General features: G+C 40.2%; 1 protein-coding gene across 1 annotated transcript; it reads right to left on the reverse strand.

Annotated features, from left to right (window-relative positions):
* Positions 1–5,073: 5,073 nt before the first annotated feature.
* On the reverse strand, positions 5,074–19,887 carry kdelr2b (KDEL endoplasmic reticulum protein retention receptor 2b). Its single transcript, XM_041207054.1, has 5 exons — positions 19,668–19,887; positions 9,581–9,681; positions 9,046–9,204; positions 7,487–7,739; positions 5,074–6,056 (listed from the first exon to the last, which is right to left on the reverse strand). The coding sequence occupies exons 1-5, from the start codon at positions 19,756–19,758 to the stop codon at positions 6,022–6,024; spliced, it is 639 nt and encodes a 212-aa protein (XP_041062988.1). The 5' UTR covers positions 19,759–19,887; the 3' UTR covers positions 5,074–6,021.
* Between the last annotated feature and the right edge of the window lie 244 nt (positions 19,888–20,131).

Raw genomic sequence — 20,131 nt, forward strand, 5'->3', positions numbered from 1 at the left:
CTGTTCAAGCAACATCTTAATTTTAAAATTCTCATCCTTGTTTTTGAATCCGTCCATGACTTTGCCCCTCACTCTCTCAGTAATCTCCTCCAGCTCCATAGCCCTCTGAGATACCTGCGCTCATCTTATTCTGGGCTCTTGAATATCCCTGATTTTAATCACTCCACCATTGGAAGCTGTGCCATCAATTGCCTGGGCCCTAAGTTCTGGAATTATTTCCAACAAGGTCTCCATCTGCCTACCTCACTTTCCTCCTTTAAGACAATTCTTAAAATCTACCTCCTCGGCCAAGATTTTGGTAATCTCATCTAACATTTCCATATGTAGCTCAGTGATAAATTTTGTTTGGCTGAGTTTTCTGCCAATGCAGTGCATGTGCAGCTGTACTGTTAACTCTGTGACAACATTGGGAGTGGCAGAGTAGGCAGTGGCCAGGTTAAAGGGGGAAAAAAAACAGCAATTATATCTTTGGTCAAGAATCTAGGATTTCACTTTCAGTTCTAGCGCTGTGACCCGTTAACCCGAGCTTCTACACAAATGCTGCAGGACCTGCTCGTTCTATCCAGAATTTTCAGTTTATAGTTTATTCTTTCTGTATTCTTTCCCTTTTCCCTTTCGCTTGTTTTGGTGTTGGAAAATTACATCAGGCATCTGGAGAACTGAAACAGACTAATAAAAAACCTACAATATAAGGTGTGCAATGTTGTGGGGTGTTTTCCAAGCTGGACTTGCATTAGTCTATACTACAGCTCATCTCTGTGGGAATGTCTGTGGGATATTCTGATTTCTTATCTGTATGACTGCAGTTCTCCACACATTTCATAGATCATGCCACATCAATTTGCAATGGTATTTTATAATTTAAAAATAGACCCTGCCACAACCCAAGTTTGGAAAGGCAAAACCCATTAATGGTTTTCTGCACGTGTGGACAAGTGTGCATGCCTAGATGGGTATTGGTGGCCATCTTTGCAGCCATCTTGGGTTGATAGGAAACACTGATTTGTTTTATATTCTCCTGCAAAGTGTCTAAGGAGTTTTATTACATAAAATCTCCCAAGGCACACTCCAGTGCAGTACTGAAGGAGTTCTGCACAGTTGAAGATATTGTCTTTCAGATGAGATGTTTTAAACTGAAGCTCCATCTGTCTGTGTGGATATAAAAGATGCTATGGCACTATTTTGGAGACGAGCAGGGGAATTATCCTTGACGTTTTGGCCAATATTTATCCCTCAATCAACATCACAAAAACAGATTGTCTGGTTATTATCATATTGTCTTTGTGGGAGCTTGCTGTGTGCAAATTAGCTGCTGCATCTCATGCATTACAACAGTGGCTACACTTCAAAAATACGTCATTGGCTGTGAAGCACTTTGAGATGTCCAGTGGTCATGAAAAACACAATATAATTGTCTTTCTTTCTTTAAGTCTCTGGAGTGAGGCCTGTGTGCTACCACTGAACTAAGGCTGACACCTCATTTGTTGACTGGGATGTGTGATTGCTGTTGATACCAGGTGCTCCTGTTGTCATGGCTTTTGTATTGTTCTGGGCTATGGACTCCATCAAGTACAGTTTCAACCAAACTTGTTTCAAAATGAATCCTTTCCCCTCCTATTTATATTATTCCTCTGTTGAAGGTGTTCATTTATGAATACCATTGCACAGCTCTCTTCCAGTACCTGGTCCATATGGCTGTTCTTTACTCATAAGAACATAGGAAATTTGGCCCATTGAACCCATTTGATCACGGCTAATCATCCACCTCCGGCCATTTTTCCCCATATTCCTTGATCATATCCCCACATTAGCTTGGACAGTGAGTGTTGGAACACCGCCAGCTCCAAATTCTCCAAGTCACACAGCACTCTGACATTGAAATAATTCAACCTTCCTTCACTGTCGCTGGGCCAACATAGACTGTATTAGCTCACAAGGGATCTGCACAGAGGAGAAAATGGTTCCATTAGTGGAAATATCAAGAAGCAGAGGATGATTTGAAGGTGATTGACAAAAGAAGCAATGGCAACATGAGGAAAAGCTTAGCCGAGTGGTTAGGCTCCGGAACACCCTGCCTAAAAGTTTGGCTGATGCAGATTCAATCGAATTCTTTAACAGACTAAAGAGAAAGCATTTGCAGATCTATGTTGAAAAGTCAGTGAGATGAAATTAAGTGAGTTGCTTTTGCTGAAAGTTGGCAAGGACATGTCAGGCCAAATGGCCTTTTGCAATATTTAAGGCCTGTGGACACATCAGGGGCTGCAAAATTACACCAAAACCTATTGAGCAAGAAGAAGCAGGATCTGCACTGTGGGTTACTTCATCGTAAATCATTCTGCAATTAAAGGCTGTAGTGTAATACATTGTGGTTAGCCCAGTAGAACCAAATAATAAAAAGTATTGTAAGCACATCCTTGGAGAGATATCAATACTGTGTGCCATCTCACTTACACGCTGTCCAGAGTAGCCATCTGTAAGGAAGTCAGCAGGTGCTGCTACAAATACAAAACCTTGAATCAGTTCAGTGAAGGCAAGTGGACTCACCTTGGTCACCCTCCTATTGGAGAGGCACTAGGCATGCATAGCATTCATGATAAATTCCTAGAATTGTAGGTATGAAAGAGAACAGGAACAGCAATGTCTTAGGAATGCCTTCTGAAAGTGGGAAATAGGAGTTTGAGAGAGGCACATATGCCCTCGGAGTTCCAGATTAATATTTGTATCCACAACGAGTGAGCATCCATCCTGAATACTATTGAATGTTTTCTTAGAGCTGTGGCTTTTCAGGCGTTCCCTCAGGTTGTTATGGCAGAAAAAAAAGTGGAGGCGTTGGAGACAGATTACAAGCCTCCCGGAGGAAAAAGTGAGAGCATTAATACTTGAGTAAAACGTACCTCAACCGGAGCGAGTATCCAATGACCAAGTCTATAATTTACACTGCAAAAAAATTTTGCAAGCTGCTAGAGTTGAATTACAGAGACGCAACCCCAAACCCGTTATCGTTAAAATTTGTAACTGCTTGAGAAACTAACTATTGCAGAAACTATTTGAACCCAAGCCTGGAGCTGTCACATAGTTGAACCTCCTTTCAATAGGCGTTGCCCCCTACTGGATAATCAAAAGCATTACATCAGGTACAGCATTGCCCCAAACCCTGGAACATCCAACTCTTTGGACCAGAGGGCTGGAAACATTTGTGGGCTGAGAAAACTATATTAAATTTTGTGTGATGAATACAAGATACTTGGAAATCACAAGGCTTGAGAGTTGGTAACTATCCCAATGACAAAAAAATCCACCATTCATCAAATAAATACATTCTCGAGAAAATAGGCAGAATAGAGACATCAACCAGGAACGTTAACTGTTTTAGCCAGACCAGCTGAATATTTCCAAGCATTTTGTTTTTATTTCAGATTTCCAGCATCTGCAGTATTTCATTCTTGTAAAACTTAGGTGATTACTTAACACTATTTATAAAGCAGTTTAGATAAATTTATTAAAAAGATTATTTTGCATGTGATTTTGCGTGTGATATTGATGTTTGTTGACAAGAGGGAAGTATGTTCTTTTCAAAGAAATCATGTGCTAGAGCAGGAAACATCTTGCAGCTTCCATCTTTTGGGACATTTTGGAGAACAGAACAGCATATTCCATGTTTTATTCCTTTTGCGCTTTTCCAAATTCAAAATTCCCCGTCAGATATGGTTCACCAAGATAATACAAGAATTGTAAAGTTGATTTACTTGCATCAAGAGGTATCTGAATCAGCTGCTGTTGCTGTGTTACTAAGGTTGAACCAGGCTGTTCACAACCTTGGCATATTTGACCCAGAGATGAGCTATCACCACATAACCAAGTTGTCACTAAAGACCACCTATTGTCACCTCCACAACACGGCCCAACTCTCCCCACCTCAGCACATCTGCTGAGTAAAACCTCCAGACTCAACTATTCTAACATACTCCTTGCAGGTTTCTCACATTTTACGCTCAAACTTGAGGTCATCCAAAACCTGCCTGTGTCCTAACTCGCATCAAATCCCATTCACCCATCACCCCTGCACTTGCTGATCTACATTGACTCTCAGTTAAGCAACACATCAATTTTAAAATTGTCATCCTTGTTTTCAAATCCCTCCATGTCCAGGCCCTTTATCTCTAACTTCCCCAACCTTCCAAGATCTGTGCTCCTCCAATTCCAGCCTATTCATCATCCCCGATTTGAATTGATCCACCATTGGTGGTCGTGCCTTCAGCTGTGCTTTCCAACAGCTTTTCACCTTACAAACTCACTTTCCTCCTTTAATACATTTCTTGAAACCTACCTCTGACCACGCTTTTGGTCACTTGCCCCCCATATCCTATGGTTTGGTGTCACTGTTTTATAATGCCTCTGAAACATTATATTTTATTACTTTAAAGGCACTATCATTTATACAAGCTGCTGTCTTTTCACATCTGACACCTGGCACATGATATCAACAAAACAAACAATCTCCCCAAATCTGACATACAGACAGAAAACTAGCAGTGCATTGTACATGAGAACAGCAATATATGTGACCTTGTTTTCTCCCATCTCAGGTTATACTAAAAAGTAACTGGCCTAGATTAGTCAAACGCCAAAATGAACACTGCATAGCAAATCCTAAAATGGACACAAGGAAATAGGACAAGAAAATTAATTGGCTTTTCCAGGAGCAAGAATATAGTCAAATGATAAAAATGGTCAAGTTCATGTTTTCAAATTGGGGACTTCTGGATATTACAGATCTAAGATCATTAGATTTCAGTGTTATATCAGTTTATTAATATAATGGAATATTCTCACACTATTCTGCAATGCTTTCCTTTGGGTAGCTAACAGTTGAGGGTAGGAGTGGGTACAAAATCAGGACCACTCACCCAATATTTAAAAGGGTTCCCCAATACTTGCAGCCTCCCCACATACACAGGGTTGAGTTGAAAACCACTGCTTATTCAAACCAAATATTATCCAGTAGCACATTGCTATCAAAACATTAAAATTAAAAGTGTACAGTGACAGGCTGGAACACAATAAACAGAAGCATTTTCCATAAAATGTTTATTTGGGGCAGTATCACAAGATATCATGCAACAGCTTAGTGTAAAAAAAAAACACAAGATAAACCTCCTAATGTTTCCAAAGAATTAAGAGTGGTAGCCCAGGCCGTCGATTCTAAAAGTGATTTGTTCAATTAAAAAAAAAATCCCAAAATTAAGCTCAAAGTCATATGGTCCCTTGAATATCTAACATTACACAGTCCAAATCACTTTTCAGTCAGTAATATGCACACCTAGTAAGGTTTCTGTGATCTTTATTCTTCATGTTCTATGTTCACAAGAACATATGCCAAAGGACAGAATACATGCATTCCATCTGAAGGTGGATTAACCACTGATTGAATAAAGGAAACCTCGTCAGCCAGACAACAAGGCATATTTCATCACATCAGCCTCAAGACAATTCTAGTGTTTTAAAGGGGGTGTTGGAGGAAAGAATGAATTATGTTCAAAAAATTTGGCAAATTCAAATAAATAGAGCAAGTGGTTGAAAAACTACAGACCAACTTTGCGCGTCGGATACTGTGTTCTAAGTAATTAAACTGGTCAGTAATTTTCAGATTTTATTTAAACAATTTGCACTTAATCCTTGTAAACAGCTAAAGAGAAACACATTCAGCATTTCCAATCTAAGCTTCCAAGTTTTTTCTCTTAAAACCACTGCCAAGTAATTCATCCTTTCAGTATATATTCCTTTGTAGAAAATATATTTTTACACTGTAATAAAAAAGGCAAGATGCATAAAACAGAAAACTCATATTTGTGGTCCATCAGACTACAGAACAGCTGTTGACAAGTTTAAATGCAATTCTTAAGTGTGTCCCCTTGCTCTCTGTCTCAGGCATCTTACGCTCTTGGTAAGTTTTCTGTTGTGTGGTAATGCTTCCTCTGTCTGGATGCGACCAATGACAGAAGTTCAGGTGATCTTTGGCACTTAAGCTGGTAAACTCAGCTTCTTTCCTTTGAGAACTAAAGAAATAAAATTTGGAGACAGAAAAAAGTCAGAAGACCCAACATAACATTCACAAGAACTTTCTGGGCAGTTTTTTTAAAAAACCTTACACTTGTGTGACACCTCAAATGTGCAAAATCACTTTACCTGAATCACTTCAATGTGGACTAGCTTCATTTATTCATTCACAGGCTGTTGGGGGATCCACTGTGGCAAGGCCACATTTATTGCACTTTATAGGTGTTGGTGAACCATTTTTGAGGAAAGAACTGAGTGGCTTGCTAGGCCATTTCAGAGGGCAGTTAGTAGTCAACCACATTACTGCATATCTGGAGTCATATAGTCCAGACCAGACACACATGGAAGATTTCCTTCCTTACAAGGACATTTACAATCCAGAGGGGTTTTTACATCAATCTCGTAGTTATTACTGATACTCGCCTTTTTTCCTGATTTATTTAATTAATTGAATTTTAATTCCCAGCTAATGTGGTAAGAAATGAACTAGTCTCGAAATTATTAATTCAGCAATATGTACACTTTATGACCTGATGCAGTATGCTAATGTACGCCTTCTTAATCAAATGCAATAACTATAAATCACACAACGACACAGCTAGTTGATCGCGTTTTGATAGTGTTGACTGAGGGAGGAATAGAGACCAGGGGTATGAGAACTTCCCCTCTTGAATAGTGCTACGGGCCCTCTAACATCAGCCTGAACCATCACCAAGCCAGTCCCTGGTTAATATCTCATCTGAAAGATGCTACCTCTGACCGGGCAAGACTTCTTCATTGTTGCACTGGAATGTCAGCCCAGGTTAATTGCTCAAATCCTGCAGTGGGATTGAACCAGCTTCTGATGAAATTTGGGCTTGTACATTTTACTCACCCAGGACCAGCATATTCCTGTCACAACATGCAACATTAAGGAAACTTTTTAAAACCCCCACCCCTAAACTCTAAGAATAAATAAAATTATACAAGAGTATATGCTATTCTGCTTCTCACATACTACCCTACACACCCATTTGTCTGCAATTTGTCGCTGCTTTCTGGTTATTATGGTTCTGCATAATTGCAAAATCCACATGTTAAGGGTGATTTCATGCATCAACTTTGTAAACCATTACCTGGCACAATTTTTTTTTTAAAGAGTATGATTCATACAATGCTCATCTCTTGTAATCCTTGATGACTAAAGACTGCTTTAGGAAGATAATAGTGAATAGATTAAGAGGCGTGTCTGGCAGTTTGAATAGCTCAAGGACAGTGGATAAAAAGTTATAAAACACAATGAATGTCAAAAAAAACTTTGCCACGCTTTTGCCATCACCCTTTCACACAAGTACATCACTGGGGTTCTCAAGTGATTTTCTTTAAAACATTTAAAAGTTTCTTCACAGTATCTAATGCAAAAGTAAAAGGCAAATCTTTGATTCCTCACCTTTTGTGACATACAAATAGAAAAAGTCACAGTAGAGAATAGTCTGAACCAAGCCGGCCACAATAGCAATGAGGTCAAAGAAACCCTCAAAGTAATAGCGCCAGATCCAGTTGATAAGGTACAGGCCACGATACAAGCCAAGAAAGAAGAGGTAATGAGTCGTGATGGTTTCTGCTTCACCTGTCTTGCTGATCATGAAGAGCTGGGGGAGAATTGCAACTGACTCCAAGTAAATCGAGAATGTCCACAGGATCTGGAAGAGCGTTTGAAATGTTTTTTTTAAAAACTTTATTCAGGCAACAACCTCCACCCTGCCCTCAAACCCAACGTTTTACACCTTTGTCATTCAACTGCTTTGACTCATTCCAACCTCACATTGCAACTCAAGGCTCCTTCCACAATATCTCCCAAACCTGCAACTTCTCCCACCTTGGACAAGGGCAGCAAATGCCTGGTAACACCACTACCTGCAAGTTCCCCTCCAAGTTACACACCATCATGACTTTGAAATACAATTGTTGGGTCTAAATCCTGGAACTCCCTCACTAACAGTACAGTGTATGTACCAACCCACCTGGGCTACAACAGTTCAAAGTGGCAGCTCACCACCATCTTCAAGGGCAATTAGGGGTGGGCAATAAATTCTGGTTTTGCTAGCGAAGTCTGAATCCCATGAGAGTAAAACTCCAGCATTAAAAACAAAGAATACAACACTAAGTTAACTCAAAAAAAATTCTGTTCTAAATGTTCCATTCTGCAATGCACAGAAACTCCTGTAGCATCTGCAACAAGTCTCTTTCACCCAATCCCCATGCAGGCCAGAGGTCAGTTAAAATCCCATAAACTGTGGAATTGCTCATTTGTGAGCTGGCAACATAAGGTAGACTTTAAAGGCCTAATTTGGTCCTTCAGGTTGGTGTCATTGCAAGGCTGGCATTAACTGCCCATCCCTATTCACCCTCGTAAAGCTGGTGGTGGTCTTACTTTTTGCAACTGAGTTACTTGCTAGGCCAATAATAGGGCAGTTAACAGTCAATCATGTTGGTGCAGGACTGAAGTCACAGATAAGACTGGGAGATTACCGTTGGATTCATTCCCAAAAGGTTCTTTACTGTCCCTTCCTTCTCGCAGTTTGCACCACACACCACTTGCTGATTAAGCATTAGGACAGTATACCAACAGATTTAAATCAGCAGATTTAAATCAGCTATTAGGTGGCCCCTCAAGAAAGGCGGACAGCGGCGAACTTTTTTTTAAAAAAGGAACAATGCTAGTTCTTCTACATCACACTATGGGCTACCACCATAGGGATATGCCAAACAGAGGCTCAGAGTTTACTAATGAGGATGAGAAACAAAAAACTGTTTCTTTAAGCTGCTGTTACACATCTTGAGGTCATTGCTATAGAATCCCCTAACAGATTCTTCCAATCCTCAGTTGGGACAGATATGTGCAGTTGAAACAGAAGACAGTAAGAAAATTTCAAACACCTTATTTCAATTGATTTTGGATGAAAAACATAAGTATTTTCACCTGAATTCAAGTTAAGAAGGATTTACCTCCATTGGAGAGAAGTCATGATTGACAAGGAAAGACAATCCACCTACAGGGACAACCAGAAATTCCGCACGGAACGTGTCATGATTTCCATCATAGGTGGCCTTAAACTTAAAGTAGATCAAGTACACCGTGGCAATGGCACAAGAAATGTAGATAATCTGTGGAAAAAATAAAACCAAGGCTCAATGCTAACAATATATACAAAAATCCTGGTCAACAAGCAAATTTAAGTGATGAAAATGTGTGTTGGACATCAATATATTAGGCATCAAAATTTGAATAGGAATTAAGAGTGTATAACAAGCACAAATAAGATTGAAATTGCACGTGGCATGTTCAAATGCCCAAATTAGGACATGTACAGTATACACAACATACTTTCTGGGGTTGTGGAGCCCAGAAATGGGAAGAGAAGTATGATGTTAATCTATGTAAAGAGCTCCAAAGTACAATATTACAGACAGGTAATTTTAAGTATTGTGCTGTTGGAAATAAATATTTGAAATAGCATTTACTCCACTGCCTTAAACTTACCTTCATGGAACTGTTGTAGAGAGAGATGAAAATCGTGAACAGATCCAGGTATCGTGTGACAAAGACCAATGCAAACAGAATCTGGCTCTTCCCAGAGATACCTAAGGAAGAAAAAAAATCAAGTTATGCAAAAATGCACTCAAGTTTCAAATGGCAATTCTGATTTTTCCTCTTGACAAATATTAGATTTTTTTTTAGATAATTTAGATGATTAAATACTCTTTAAGGACTGCTTTCTCAATCACAATCTGGTATAAATGGAGATTCCTACTGAATCAACTTGACAGTTAACCTTGTGACACGCTGTCCAAAATCTCCTATGATACACTAAATGCTGGGAACACAGAAATTGCTAGAAGACAAACTAAAGCCCATATAGGTCACCTTCTAAAATGGTAATCAATCTCTATTAATTAGTTTATAACAGACTCCGACATGAATGGAGAGCTTTAGTTCAAGGTGCAATGTTACCTGTCCCTCCCAAACATGTTACACATCACTATATTATGCTTCAAATTAACTAATGTTGTATCCCAAAATAGTAATTTTGGTCAAAGTATTGCATTCAATTAAATAGATATCTGCTCCCACTGTCTTCCTAGGGAGCCAGTTCCACACATCTACTGAAATATTGTTTCTGCAGATTAGTTTTGAACTTATTCCCATTCAAGAGCAGGCCTGGTTCCACTGTGCTGGGCAAAATTAAACAGCTTATCTACACAATCTCGCCACTTTAGAATTCTTAAAAATAATCCATCACCTTGCAATCTGCTCTTTTCAGTGAAAAGATGCTAATTTACATAAACCAGAATTATAAATCAGAATCCAATCCCTCCATTTTCTCAATCATTCTGCTTGCTCCCCATAGCCTTTCACTGCTGCAACATACTTCCTGGCAATCAGAACTGTATATAGCATTCCCAAGTGCACTCACTCAGTGGCAAAATTAGCCCACTCTTTCAGCTCAATACTGACATTTTAATACATCCCAACATCCAAATTGCTTTGTTTACTGCCGAGCATTATTGCGATTGATCCAATTGCTAATAACTTGAAGCAAGGTCCCTTTCATTTTCCATTCACATTTTCTTGTTATTTTATGTAATAGTCCCTTACTGATTTTTGCTCCTGTGAATCACTGCACTTCTTTACACTGAATTTCATCTGTTTGGTCTATGGAAACATTCCTAGCCTCTTCAGGAAAGGAGAAAAAAAAATTTTTTTTTTTTTTGCATTTTTGTTTAAGACCAGTGGCCTTTTTCTCCCCAAAGGGAGAAGTGTTTGGGAAGGCATTCCATTTTTAAGATTGGTCATGGGGTTATCCAAAACATTAAAATATCAAAGGTGGACTGTCATGCAACACTGATGTCAAGTGCCAAGTAGGTTGAAACACCACTTAACTATGTATCAGTGGGTGATTGTGGTCTCTCTGCAGCCAGCTACAGGGAGACTGGTAGCAGCCTGGGAACAGTCCAGGTGTGCACAAAAATCAAAGTCTGCTTACCACATGGAAAAGGCATTGATTTGACTTGTTTGTTTTAAACCAGGAGCAGAGATAACAGACTTTGATTTGTGTGTATGTCCAGGGCTTGCCATTTTGTAACAGAATGCAGTTCAGAGTACAGGAGATTTTGAGATAGAGTACAATGAAAAGGACAGTGAAAAATAACTAATTTGAACATAATGTAGACCAATGAAAAAATACTCCCAGGTTAACCAAACTCAAAGCTTTAACTACTAGAGTCAGGAGCATTTGATCACTGGCCTAATCATGTTCTCACAAGCATTTCAAGTTTTATTTTTAATAAGTATATTTCTCTATTTTATATTTATTTTGTCTATTTACACCAATCAGAAGAACATTTTTGCATAAAGTTTCTGATTTGATCAGATTTATATTGATGCCCAAGGAAACTGAACTAGAATGTTCCCAATGGCTTTCATTCAAACTAAACTACTGTGAAACTATAATCATTAGCTGGTTGTGCAAACCCATCAAGTTACAAATACAATGTTGCTACCTGGCACTGCTAGCATCACCTCAATGATGTTTGCATTGCTTAACAACCCCACAGGGCTTACAACTTCAGTTTACAGTAATTGGACTTCCAAATTTATTTGGTAGAAACAAAAAGCATTGCAAACTGAAGGGAATGTGGAAACACAAATTGGAATATTTCTCTCTCCTCATCCCAAATCAGGGAATTAACATGTACACATACTCAGAACTCAGGTCTCACCACAGCAGTAGTATGTAGAGACTCACTCAATTATTTTTCATTTAATGATCATCTGAGGTACTCAATAATTTAGCAAATAAACTGCTTTCATAACTGCCATGCTACAAGAATGTGCTTTTGACCAGTACAATCATACTACAGGAGTGATCTGCATTGCCCATTCACTTCAAAACATAACTGGTCTGTCAGGGTCAACAATATATATCAAATTTAGGTTGGTTTTGAATGTTTAAATCCATCTTGAATGTTTAAATCCATCTGGGAGCTAGTGAATATGCTCGCAGCAGATTTTTTGACAGTTTACTTTCTGGATAGGTGACAGGTGCTGTTATTGATTTTTCAGGCTCTATGTTTGCTTCTAATACAAGTTCTAATAATTTTGAATGTTGTTTAAGCAAGTATCACTCAACTTCTATTATTTAAAACAACTTGTGCTATCATTAATGCATGTTTGCCCTTCCAAACTAGGGCTGTCTCTGCAGAGAGCCAATTTGTATTGTGAAATTTGGCACTGTTTACTGAACTATAGCTTCCAGTGTCTTGACTTATTTCTTAGTCTTTCTTGTGTCTCTTGTTTTAACCATTGGTATTTGCGAAATGAGGTTAGTAAGCAGTTAATAGAATGATGCGCTCTGTATCTTTCTGCAACTGAAAAGCAATGCTCAACATCTGTATTTTACAAGCAATCACATGTAGCTGGAAACCTGTATGATTGAAAGCAATAGCAATAAAACACAAGACAACAACTTTTGTGTCTTTCAGTAAATCCAGATGCAACTATCATGGGTCAAAGTATAAGCCTTTCTGCAATATACGTTTATTCAGATTCACCCAGGATTTAGTTCAATCTGATGCAGTGCAACAGCTGCTATGGACATTTTGAAACTAGTCTGCTTTTAAAAGGAGGGGGACAAATTAATTAAAACATTCAATTTGGGAATCATATCTGGGATCACCTGGATCTGTATTACAGTCCTGTAAATGGTGGGGTAGACGAGCTCTCTGGCTGTATTTTAGTATTTAATCTTCAATGCACCTAGGAGAGAAAGATGCTCATCTGGCTAGCTTCCAGAGCTAGAGCAGACATCTCAACTACTTTAGTAGAAAATAACCAACCCCAGACATGGATAGCGAAACCAGTCGTAATAAAGTTACATTTTACAATATGTAGCTTTAGCACAGGATTTACAATACGGCTGCCTTCACTTCAACAGCTGCAAGCCATTTCATAGAAAAATATGCACCATGATAAATGGTCTTTTAAAACTGGGGGTGCGGGGGAAATACTAAATATATTGAAAATACCTACTTAGGAAAAGTGGAAAAAACAGAAGCTGCAATGCTTTGGTTCCACATTCTGCAATGCAGGCACAAGATTTAAATACTTAAAAACTGGAACTCCGATTAATTAACAAGGATCCTTTTGTGACTTACTCCCCAGTTGTAGATATTTAGTGATTCTTTCTCTACCCCCTTCTTCTGCTCCTTTCAAACTGCTCTCATTGCAATGTAACAAGGACATGTGTTGTACAGATTTGATGATATGGGGAGGCACCAAAACACAGAAAAACTTAAAAGTTGTTCAGGGATACTGTAGACTGATTCACCAAAGTGCAAGTCCCAGAAGCTAGCAGTTAACCCTTTGATTTGTGTAATTACTCAGCCATCCATCTCACTTGTACACTGAACAGAAAGTCAGCTTTTACTAATGTTTCCTTCCCTTCATTAATGTATTCTATGAATTCTATTCCTCCTCTGGAAACTGATGTCAATGACAGAAAAGGTGCAAACAAATATTTGAGGGAATCGTTAACCAGCATTTAACCACCCTGTTTCAATCAGCTGCTACATCTAACCCTCAGATTAAGGAATCACAGGAACTGACACCTGCCAATCCCAAGGAAAGAAAGGTAGGAGAAAAAGCAGTTTTATGACGCATTTCACCCCTAAGCATTTCAGCTGCAACATGATAATTTTTGAGATGCAGTTGTATTGATGCTGGTTGAGGCCAAATATTGGCCAGGACACTGGAAAACTCCCAGCTCATTAAAATAGGATCTTTTATATCTACCCTTGAGGGCAGATAGGCCCTCGATGTTAACATCTGGTCAGAAAGATGGCATATCCCACAGTTCAGCATTCCTCCTGTTAACCTAGAAAGTGCGCTCAGGTCCCTGAAGTGGGGCTTGAACCCACAACTTTCCAACTCAGCTAAGAGTGCTGCCACTGCAGTAGATAGCTTAATGATTATCGGTAAACAGTTATGGCAAGGACTAGAAATGCTTGTTAAAAGGTGGTTCACAAGCAGTTCAGGGCACTGTAAATTCTCAACATTCTGCAGAGTTGTCAGAGGTCAGACAACACAAACAGCAGTCCAAAGTAACAAAGTACACCCATAATTTTTTCTAATCCTATTGACACGAAAAGTGCTTCCTGGAAAGTAGTTGCAGCTACTCAGCCACTTCACAAAAATTTGATGAACAAATTCCTGTTATATTGTCAGTATAAAATACAGGACAAATCACATTACTGATGATACACTTTAACAATGCATGCACATAAATCAGCTTGGATAACTGTCAAAGATATAGATAACCAACTGAGGAACAATATTTCCCCCCATCCCACCCCTGTTGAACTTTGCCTTTTGAAATCCATGTGAAAAAAGCAATGCTAGATTACCATCCCAGATCTGCATTTTGAGCCTGAAACCAGGTGTTGATGGTTGTACAACTGAGTCAAGAAATGCTCTACAGCAACGCTAAAGATGGCAGTTAAACAATTTCCTTAGAAATCTCAACGCCATATTAAACCTTGGAGTTAAATCCCCTATCTTCATTGTTCTGATACCAGTCATCTAAACCTGTTTAAATTTGCATAGCAGGAAGCTACCCCACCCTCTTCTCAAAGCGCCTATGTGGAATTTGACAATGAACCTTCCAATTGTATGTTTAACACAAGCTGCATCACCAGATATAAAAGAAACAGCACTGGAGCAAGGATTTATAAAGAAGCTGGAGGACAGTTTGACAAGGGCAGAAGTCAAATCGCTAAAATTAAATAAATCTTTTAATAAAACAGTTGCACATGTTGTACCAACTCTGTTACAGACCCAAACAGACTAATCCTGATTTCCTGAGTAGTTTACAGTAGTGGAATCACATCACATTTGCCAATTGTAAAATCCACATGGTCATTAACTACTGGTAGTGTGTGAGCAAAGAACACAATATAGAAACATAGAAAATAGAAGGCCATTCGGCCCTTTGAGCCTGCTCCACCATTCACTACCATGGCTGATCATCCAACTCAATAGCCTGCTCCCACTTGCTCCCCATACTCTTTGATCCCTTTCACCCCAAGAGCTATATCAACTCCTTCTTGAAAACATACAATGTTTTGGCCTCAACTATTTTCTGTGGTAGCGAATTCCACTCTCTGGGTGAAGAAATTTCTCAACTCAGTCCTAAATGGTCTTCCCTGTATCCTCAGACTGTAACCCCTGATTCTGGACTCCCCACCATCGGGAACATCCTTTCTGCATCTACCCTGTCTAATCCTGTTAGAATTTTATATGTTTCTTTGAGATCCCTCCTCATTCTTCTGAACTCCAGATAATATAATCCTAACCAACTCAATCTCTCCTCATATGTCAGTCCCACCATCCCAGGAATCAGTCTGGTAAACCTTCGCTGCACTCCCTCTATAGCAAGAACATCCTTCCTCAGATAAGGAGACCAAAACTGTACAAAATATTTCAAGTGTGGTCGCACCAAGGCCCTGTATAACTGCAGCAAGACATCCCTGCTCCTGTACTCGAATCCTCTTGTTATGAAGGCCAACATAGCATTTGCCTTCTTTACTGCCTGCTGCACCTGCATGCTTCAGCGACTGGTGTACGAGGACACCCAGGTCTCGTTACACACTCCCCTCTCTCAATTTATAGCCATTCAGATAATATTCTGCCTTCCTGTTTTTGCTACCAAAGTGGATAACCTCACATTTATCCACATTATATTGCATCTGCCATGCATTTGCTTGTCCAAATCACCCTGAAGCATCTCTGCATCCTCCCCTCAGCTCACTCTCCCATTCAGCTTTGTGTCATCTGCAAATTTGGAAATATTACATTTAGCTCCCTCATCTAAATCATTAATATATATTATTAATAGCTGGGGTCCCAGCACCAATCCCTGCAGTACCCCACTAATTACTGCCTGCCATTCGGAAAAAGACCCATTTATTCCTACTCTTTGTTTCCTGTCCGCCAACCTGTTTTCTATCCATCTCAATACACTACCCCCAATCCCATATGCTTTAATTTTACCTACTTTAATTTTACATGCTAATCTCTTATGTGGGACTTTGTCAAAAGCCTTCTGAAAGTCCAAATAAACCAGATCCACTGGCTCCCCCTCATCAACTCAATATTGGCATGTTTAAAATAAGACATAAGGAGTAGGTCAGTGACAACTCTGAGGAATAAGTACAAGGTCCAGCATCTAGGAGAATCGCATCAAATGGTGTTGAATTTCAGGGTGTATTGAATAAGTCTGTAGTTCAAACTGGCCATGATAATCAACAATATCACTCTGACTCAGTAGTCCTTGGATTAGGGGCATTAACCTATAAAGCAAAATTCCCTTTGTTTCCTGTCAGAAAACAAATTAGTGCTTTGAGCCAACAGAAATGTATGGGTATACAATTTGTAAACAGAACACATGAATTTAAAACTGGAGATACATGATTGCAACTAAACCTAACCGTTTCTCTAAATTATGTCTAGGATGTGGCAGCTACTTTAAAATTTCACAGCCAATTTTTAGCTTTAAATACATAAGCCACTGCAAGGAGAGCCATAACTTTTTTATTCAGGTAGACGGAACATTCTTTCCCAAGCAAACGTCTTGCTTGCAGAACTTGAGGTACTTCAGTTGAGAACTCTCTTGTACAAAGCTTTGTTCCATAAAGGCCACTGATGCTAAAAATGTTTGTAGTCAAGTGACAAACTGGCACCTTTTAGGTGAACACCAACATTCCAGAACTGCAAATATTTAACACCTTTAATGCCTCTACATATCAAAACAAAAAATTGCATTTTCGGGTAAAATAAAAAGCACTTCACTGAGTTTGAAGCAGACAGTGGCTGCCAGATCAGAGTTGCAACCTTTGACCTTTATCTGCACAAACGTATCTGCTTCTCACAGAAAACAGCATTGGGAAGTGATAAGAAAACAATGTAATTCAAGTTCTTTAGATTGCCATAGGATGGTTATAAGATGCAATGGATATCTACAATACAATCAAAAAGGAGCAGGCTGATTTTTGTCCAATTGCATCCTTTAAATCATGTTGCGTACACTGTACAAATTCAAAAAAACTAAATTACTTTCATCCTAATGCCGCATAGTAGATAAGTCAGAATCTTGGGATTTTATCTAGGACAGGCACTCCAGCTTCAAGATCCATGTAAAGATATAAAAACAAAAAACTGCGGATGCTGGAAATCCAAAACAAAAACAGAACTACCTGGAAAAACTCAGCAGGTCTGGCAGCATTGACGGAGAAGAAAAGAGTTGACATTTCCAGTCGTCATGACCCTTCAACAGAACTGAGCGAATTGGGAAACTAGTGACCCAATACAGACTGCTCTACAAAGGTCCTTTTCACCTTACTGAAAGCTGATTCAACATCACAACCAATGGAGAATTTATGAAACTATGGTATGTAAAAACATTCACAGATCAAGAGGCAAGCAGTTTTTATTTAAGCTCAAACTGGCAAGAAACAGTTCAAGCTGCAATCCCTGAAGTCATATGCATCTCCCAAGCCTTCAGGAGGATGCAAGAAAAAGCAGAAAATATAGCCAGGGGTTCTTCAGAGCCCAGGTGGCCAATGTGATTCGTCCATCAATGGAAAATTAGAATAGAATCAATTCTGGTTGTCTTGAGGAAAGGTTGGACAGACTGGGCTTGTTTCCAATGGAGTTTAGAACAGTGAGGGGTGATTTGATTGAACTATACAAGATCATGAATGGTCTTGACAAAGTGGACACGGAAAGAATGTTTCCTCTTGTGGGTGAGTCCAGACAAGGGGGCACTGTTTTAAAATTAGGTGTCACCCTTTTAGGACAGAGAAAAAGATTTCTCTTCACGTCTAAGGGTTGTGCAACTTTGGAACTCTACATCAGAGGGTGGTGGAGGTGGGGTCATTGAATATTTTTAAGATAGAGATAGATAGATTTGTGTTAGGCAAGGGAATCAAAGGTTATCAGGGATAGATGGGAACTTGGAATTCGAAACGAGGTCAGCCATGATCTTATTGAATGGTGGAGCAGGCTCAAGGGTCCAAATGGTCTACCCCTGTTCCTTTTTCTTATGCTTAATTCTCTGTAGTACACTCAGCAATCATAGCTTCAGCAAGGGAAAGTCTGATATCTAATGTATAAACAATGGTGTCAGACAGTCTGCCTCATTGATGGAACCTGGAAGGATAACCCGTCACTGAGAAGAGGTTTTATCCACTTAGCCGCAGATAATCCTGCAAACCATTACAGTACTCCAATTGGTCAGGTTGTCCCAGCTGCATAAGCAGTGAGAAGCTTATTATGTTGGCAGTTGTAGTTTTCCTAATTAAACCCCAGCTGTTCTCATACTCACTTGCAGAGCCAGAAACCAAACTCTTCAGTTCATCAATTCAGCCAGTAGAAAACTCAACCATTGAAAAAGTCTCCACACATTTTTTAAACCTAAGCATCCCGAATATTAGTGAATCGGATACAATTTATACGCATGCGTTACGAGTATCAAAGAAGGGGAAGCAACAAAGACTAGGATTTTCAAAATGCCGCGTAGCTTCCATCGCAGAATGCCCACATCAACCCAAAGGCTTGCCGCGCTAAACACTTAGCCACATGCACAAAGTTAGAAATCTCTCATAGGATGTGCACACATGTTTTCCTTGCAGAGTGGAAGACCGAGAAAGCTGCCCCCTCCCTCACCACACCTACAAACGTTTGCCACGTCAGAGTAGGACAGCAAACTAATAGTCACAAAATGGAGAGAGCAGAAATAAAACACCGAGGATTGAAAGCATTTCAAGCAATCGTTGAACGCTGACAGTCCTTATTTAAGCACAAACCGGAGCTGCAATTTCCAAGCGCGCCACGAAAGCAGGACGGAAATGCAAACTTGCAGAGAAGCTAACTTCCAATGAACCCTCTTTGCAAAGCAATTGCACCTCGCCAAATAAAACAGTTTCAATAATTCGCTCTCAGCAGTTTATATAAAAACTGATGGCGCCTGCTGCAAAAATGGAGCGGCAGCAATGTGGCAGAGTGTGAATGAGTGACTGGGGGTGGGGTCCTTGACCTCTGTCAGGTAACCGGACTCCATGAGCAGTTGAGCTGTTTCTCCCGGCTCTTTGCGGTAGCAGAATGGGTGGGTGGGTAGGGGGGAGTAGCGGTACCGGCCTTCAGCATCATCTAAGAGAAGGGGGAGGGGTGGTGACACCGGGCACCACACAAGACCACCCACCCCGGGCCACATCACCCACACCCTTTCTACATATCAAGAAGTATTCAGAACAAACCGCTTGAATTAGAGATATATGCTGTGATTGATCATTCGGATCTTATTGACATCACAAAAATATAGTTTCAAATTAATAAAAGCTCATTAACGCAGAGTAACTTGCCAGCACAGCGAATAGTAGAAGTGAATACTAAAATGACATTCTATTTAATTAAAAACACAAAAGAACTCCCTCACCCTCCACTCCTGGGGCCTTGCGACCCTCTTCTTCCCCCTACTCCCCATAGCAACAGAAAGTCCAAGTCCGCAACCTACCAGCGCACGACCGGGTCTTCCATATCTTCAGCAGCAAGATAATGACGGCCACTAAATGCGAGAAATCGCCGGCCAGCCGAAAGATATTCATGGTGGGTGAGCCAAAAGAGTGAATACGAGAGAAAGAGAAAGAATCCGAACCGAAGCCCGTCCGACAGCTGAGCTGGAAAAGCTCCTCCTTCCGGCGGCCGTCCCCCTCAAAATGGCGGCGGCAGCGACGTGGCCCGGGGACGTGGCCAGCAGCGCGCCGCATCATGGGATACGTGTCAACATCATCACCTCCAGCTCCTCACCCCCGCCCTCCATGACAAAATCACGACACTCTTCACCTGCCCTCTGAGAAAGGCACGCCCTTCCTCACCCTGCTCCCGACAAAGCCACGCCCCTTTCGCATCCCGCCCTCTGAAAAACCGCGCCCATTCCTTACACCCCTCCCCCCTCCTGAGGAAAACACGCCCTGCCCG

Source organism: Carcharodon carcharias, chromosome 15, assembly GCF_017639515.1.
Source record: "Carcharodon carcharias isolate sCarCar2 chromosome 15, sCarCar2.pri, whole genome shotgun sequence".
Classification (NCBI taxonomy): domain Eukaryota; kingdom Metazoa; phylum Chordata; class Chondrichthyes; order Lamniformes; family Lamnidae; genus Carcharodon; species Carcharodon carcharias.

Coding starts and splice junctions, on each gene's coding strand:
- kdelr2b (XM_041207054.1), bottom strand. CDS start 19,758: ATGAATATCTTTCGGCTGGCCGGCGATTTCTCGCATTTAGTGGCCGTC. Junction 9,682..19,667: donor GAAGACCCGGTCGTGCGCTG/GTAGGTTGCGGA, acceptor TTTCTTCCTTAG/GTATCTCTGGGAAGAGCCAG. Junction 6,057..7,486: donor CTATTTGTATGTCACAAAAG/GTGAGGAATCAA, acceptor TTATTTCTTTAG/TTCTCAAAGGAAAGAAGCTG.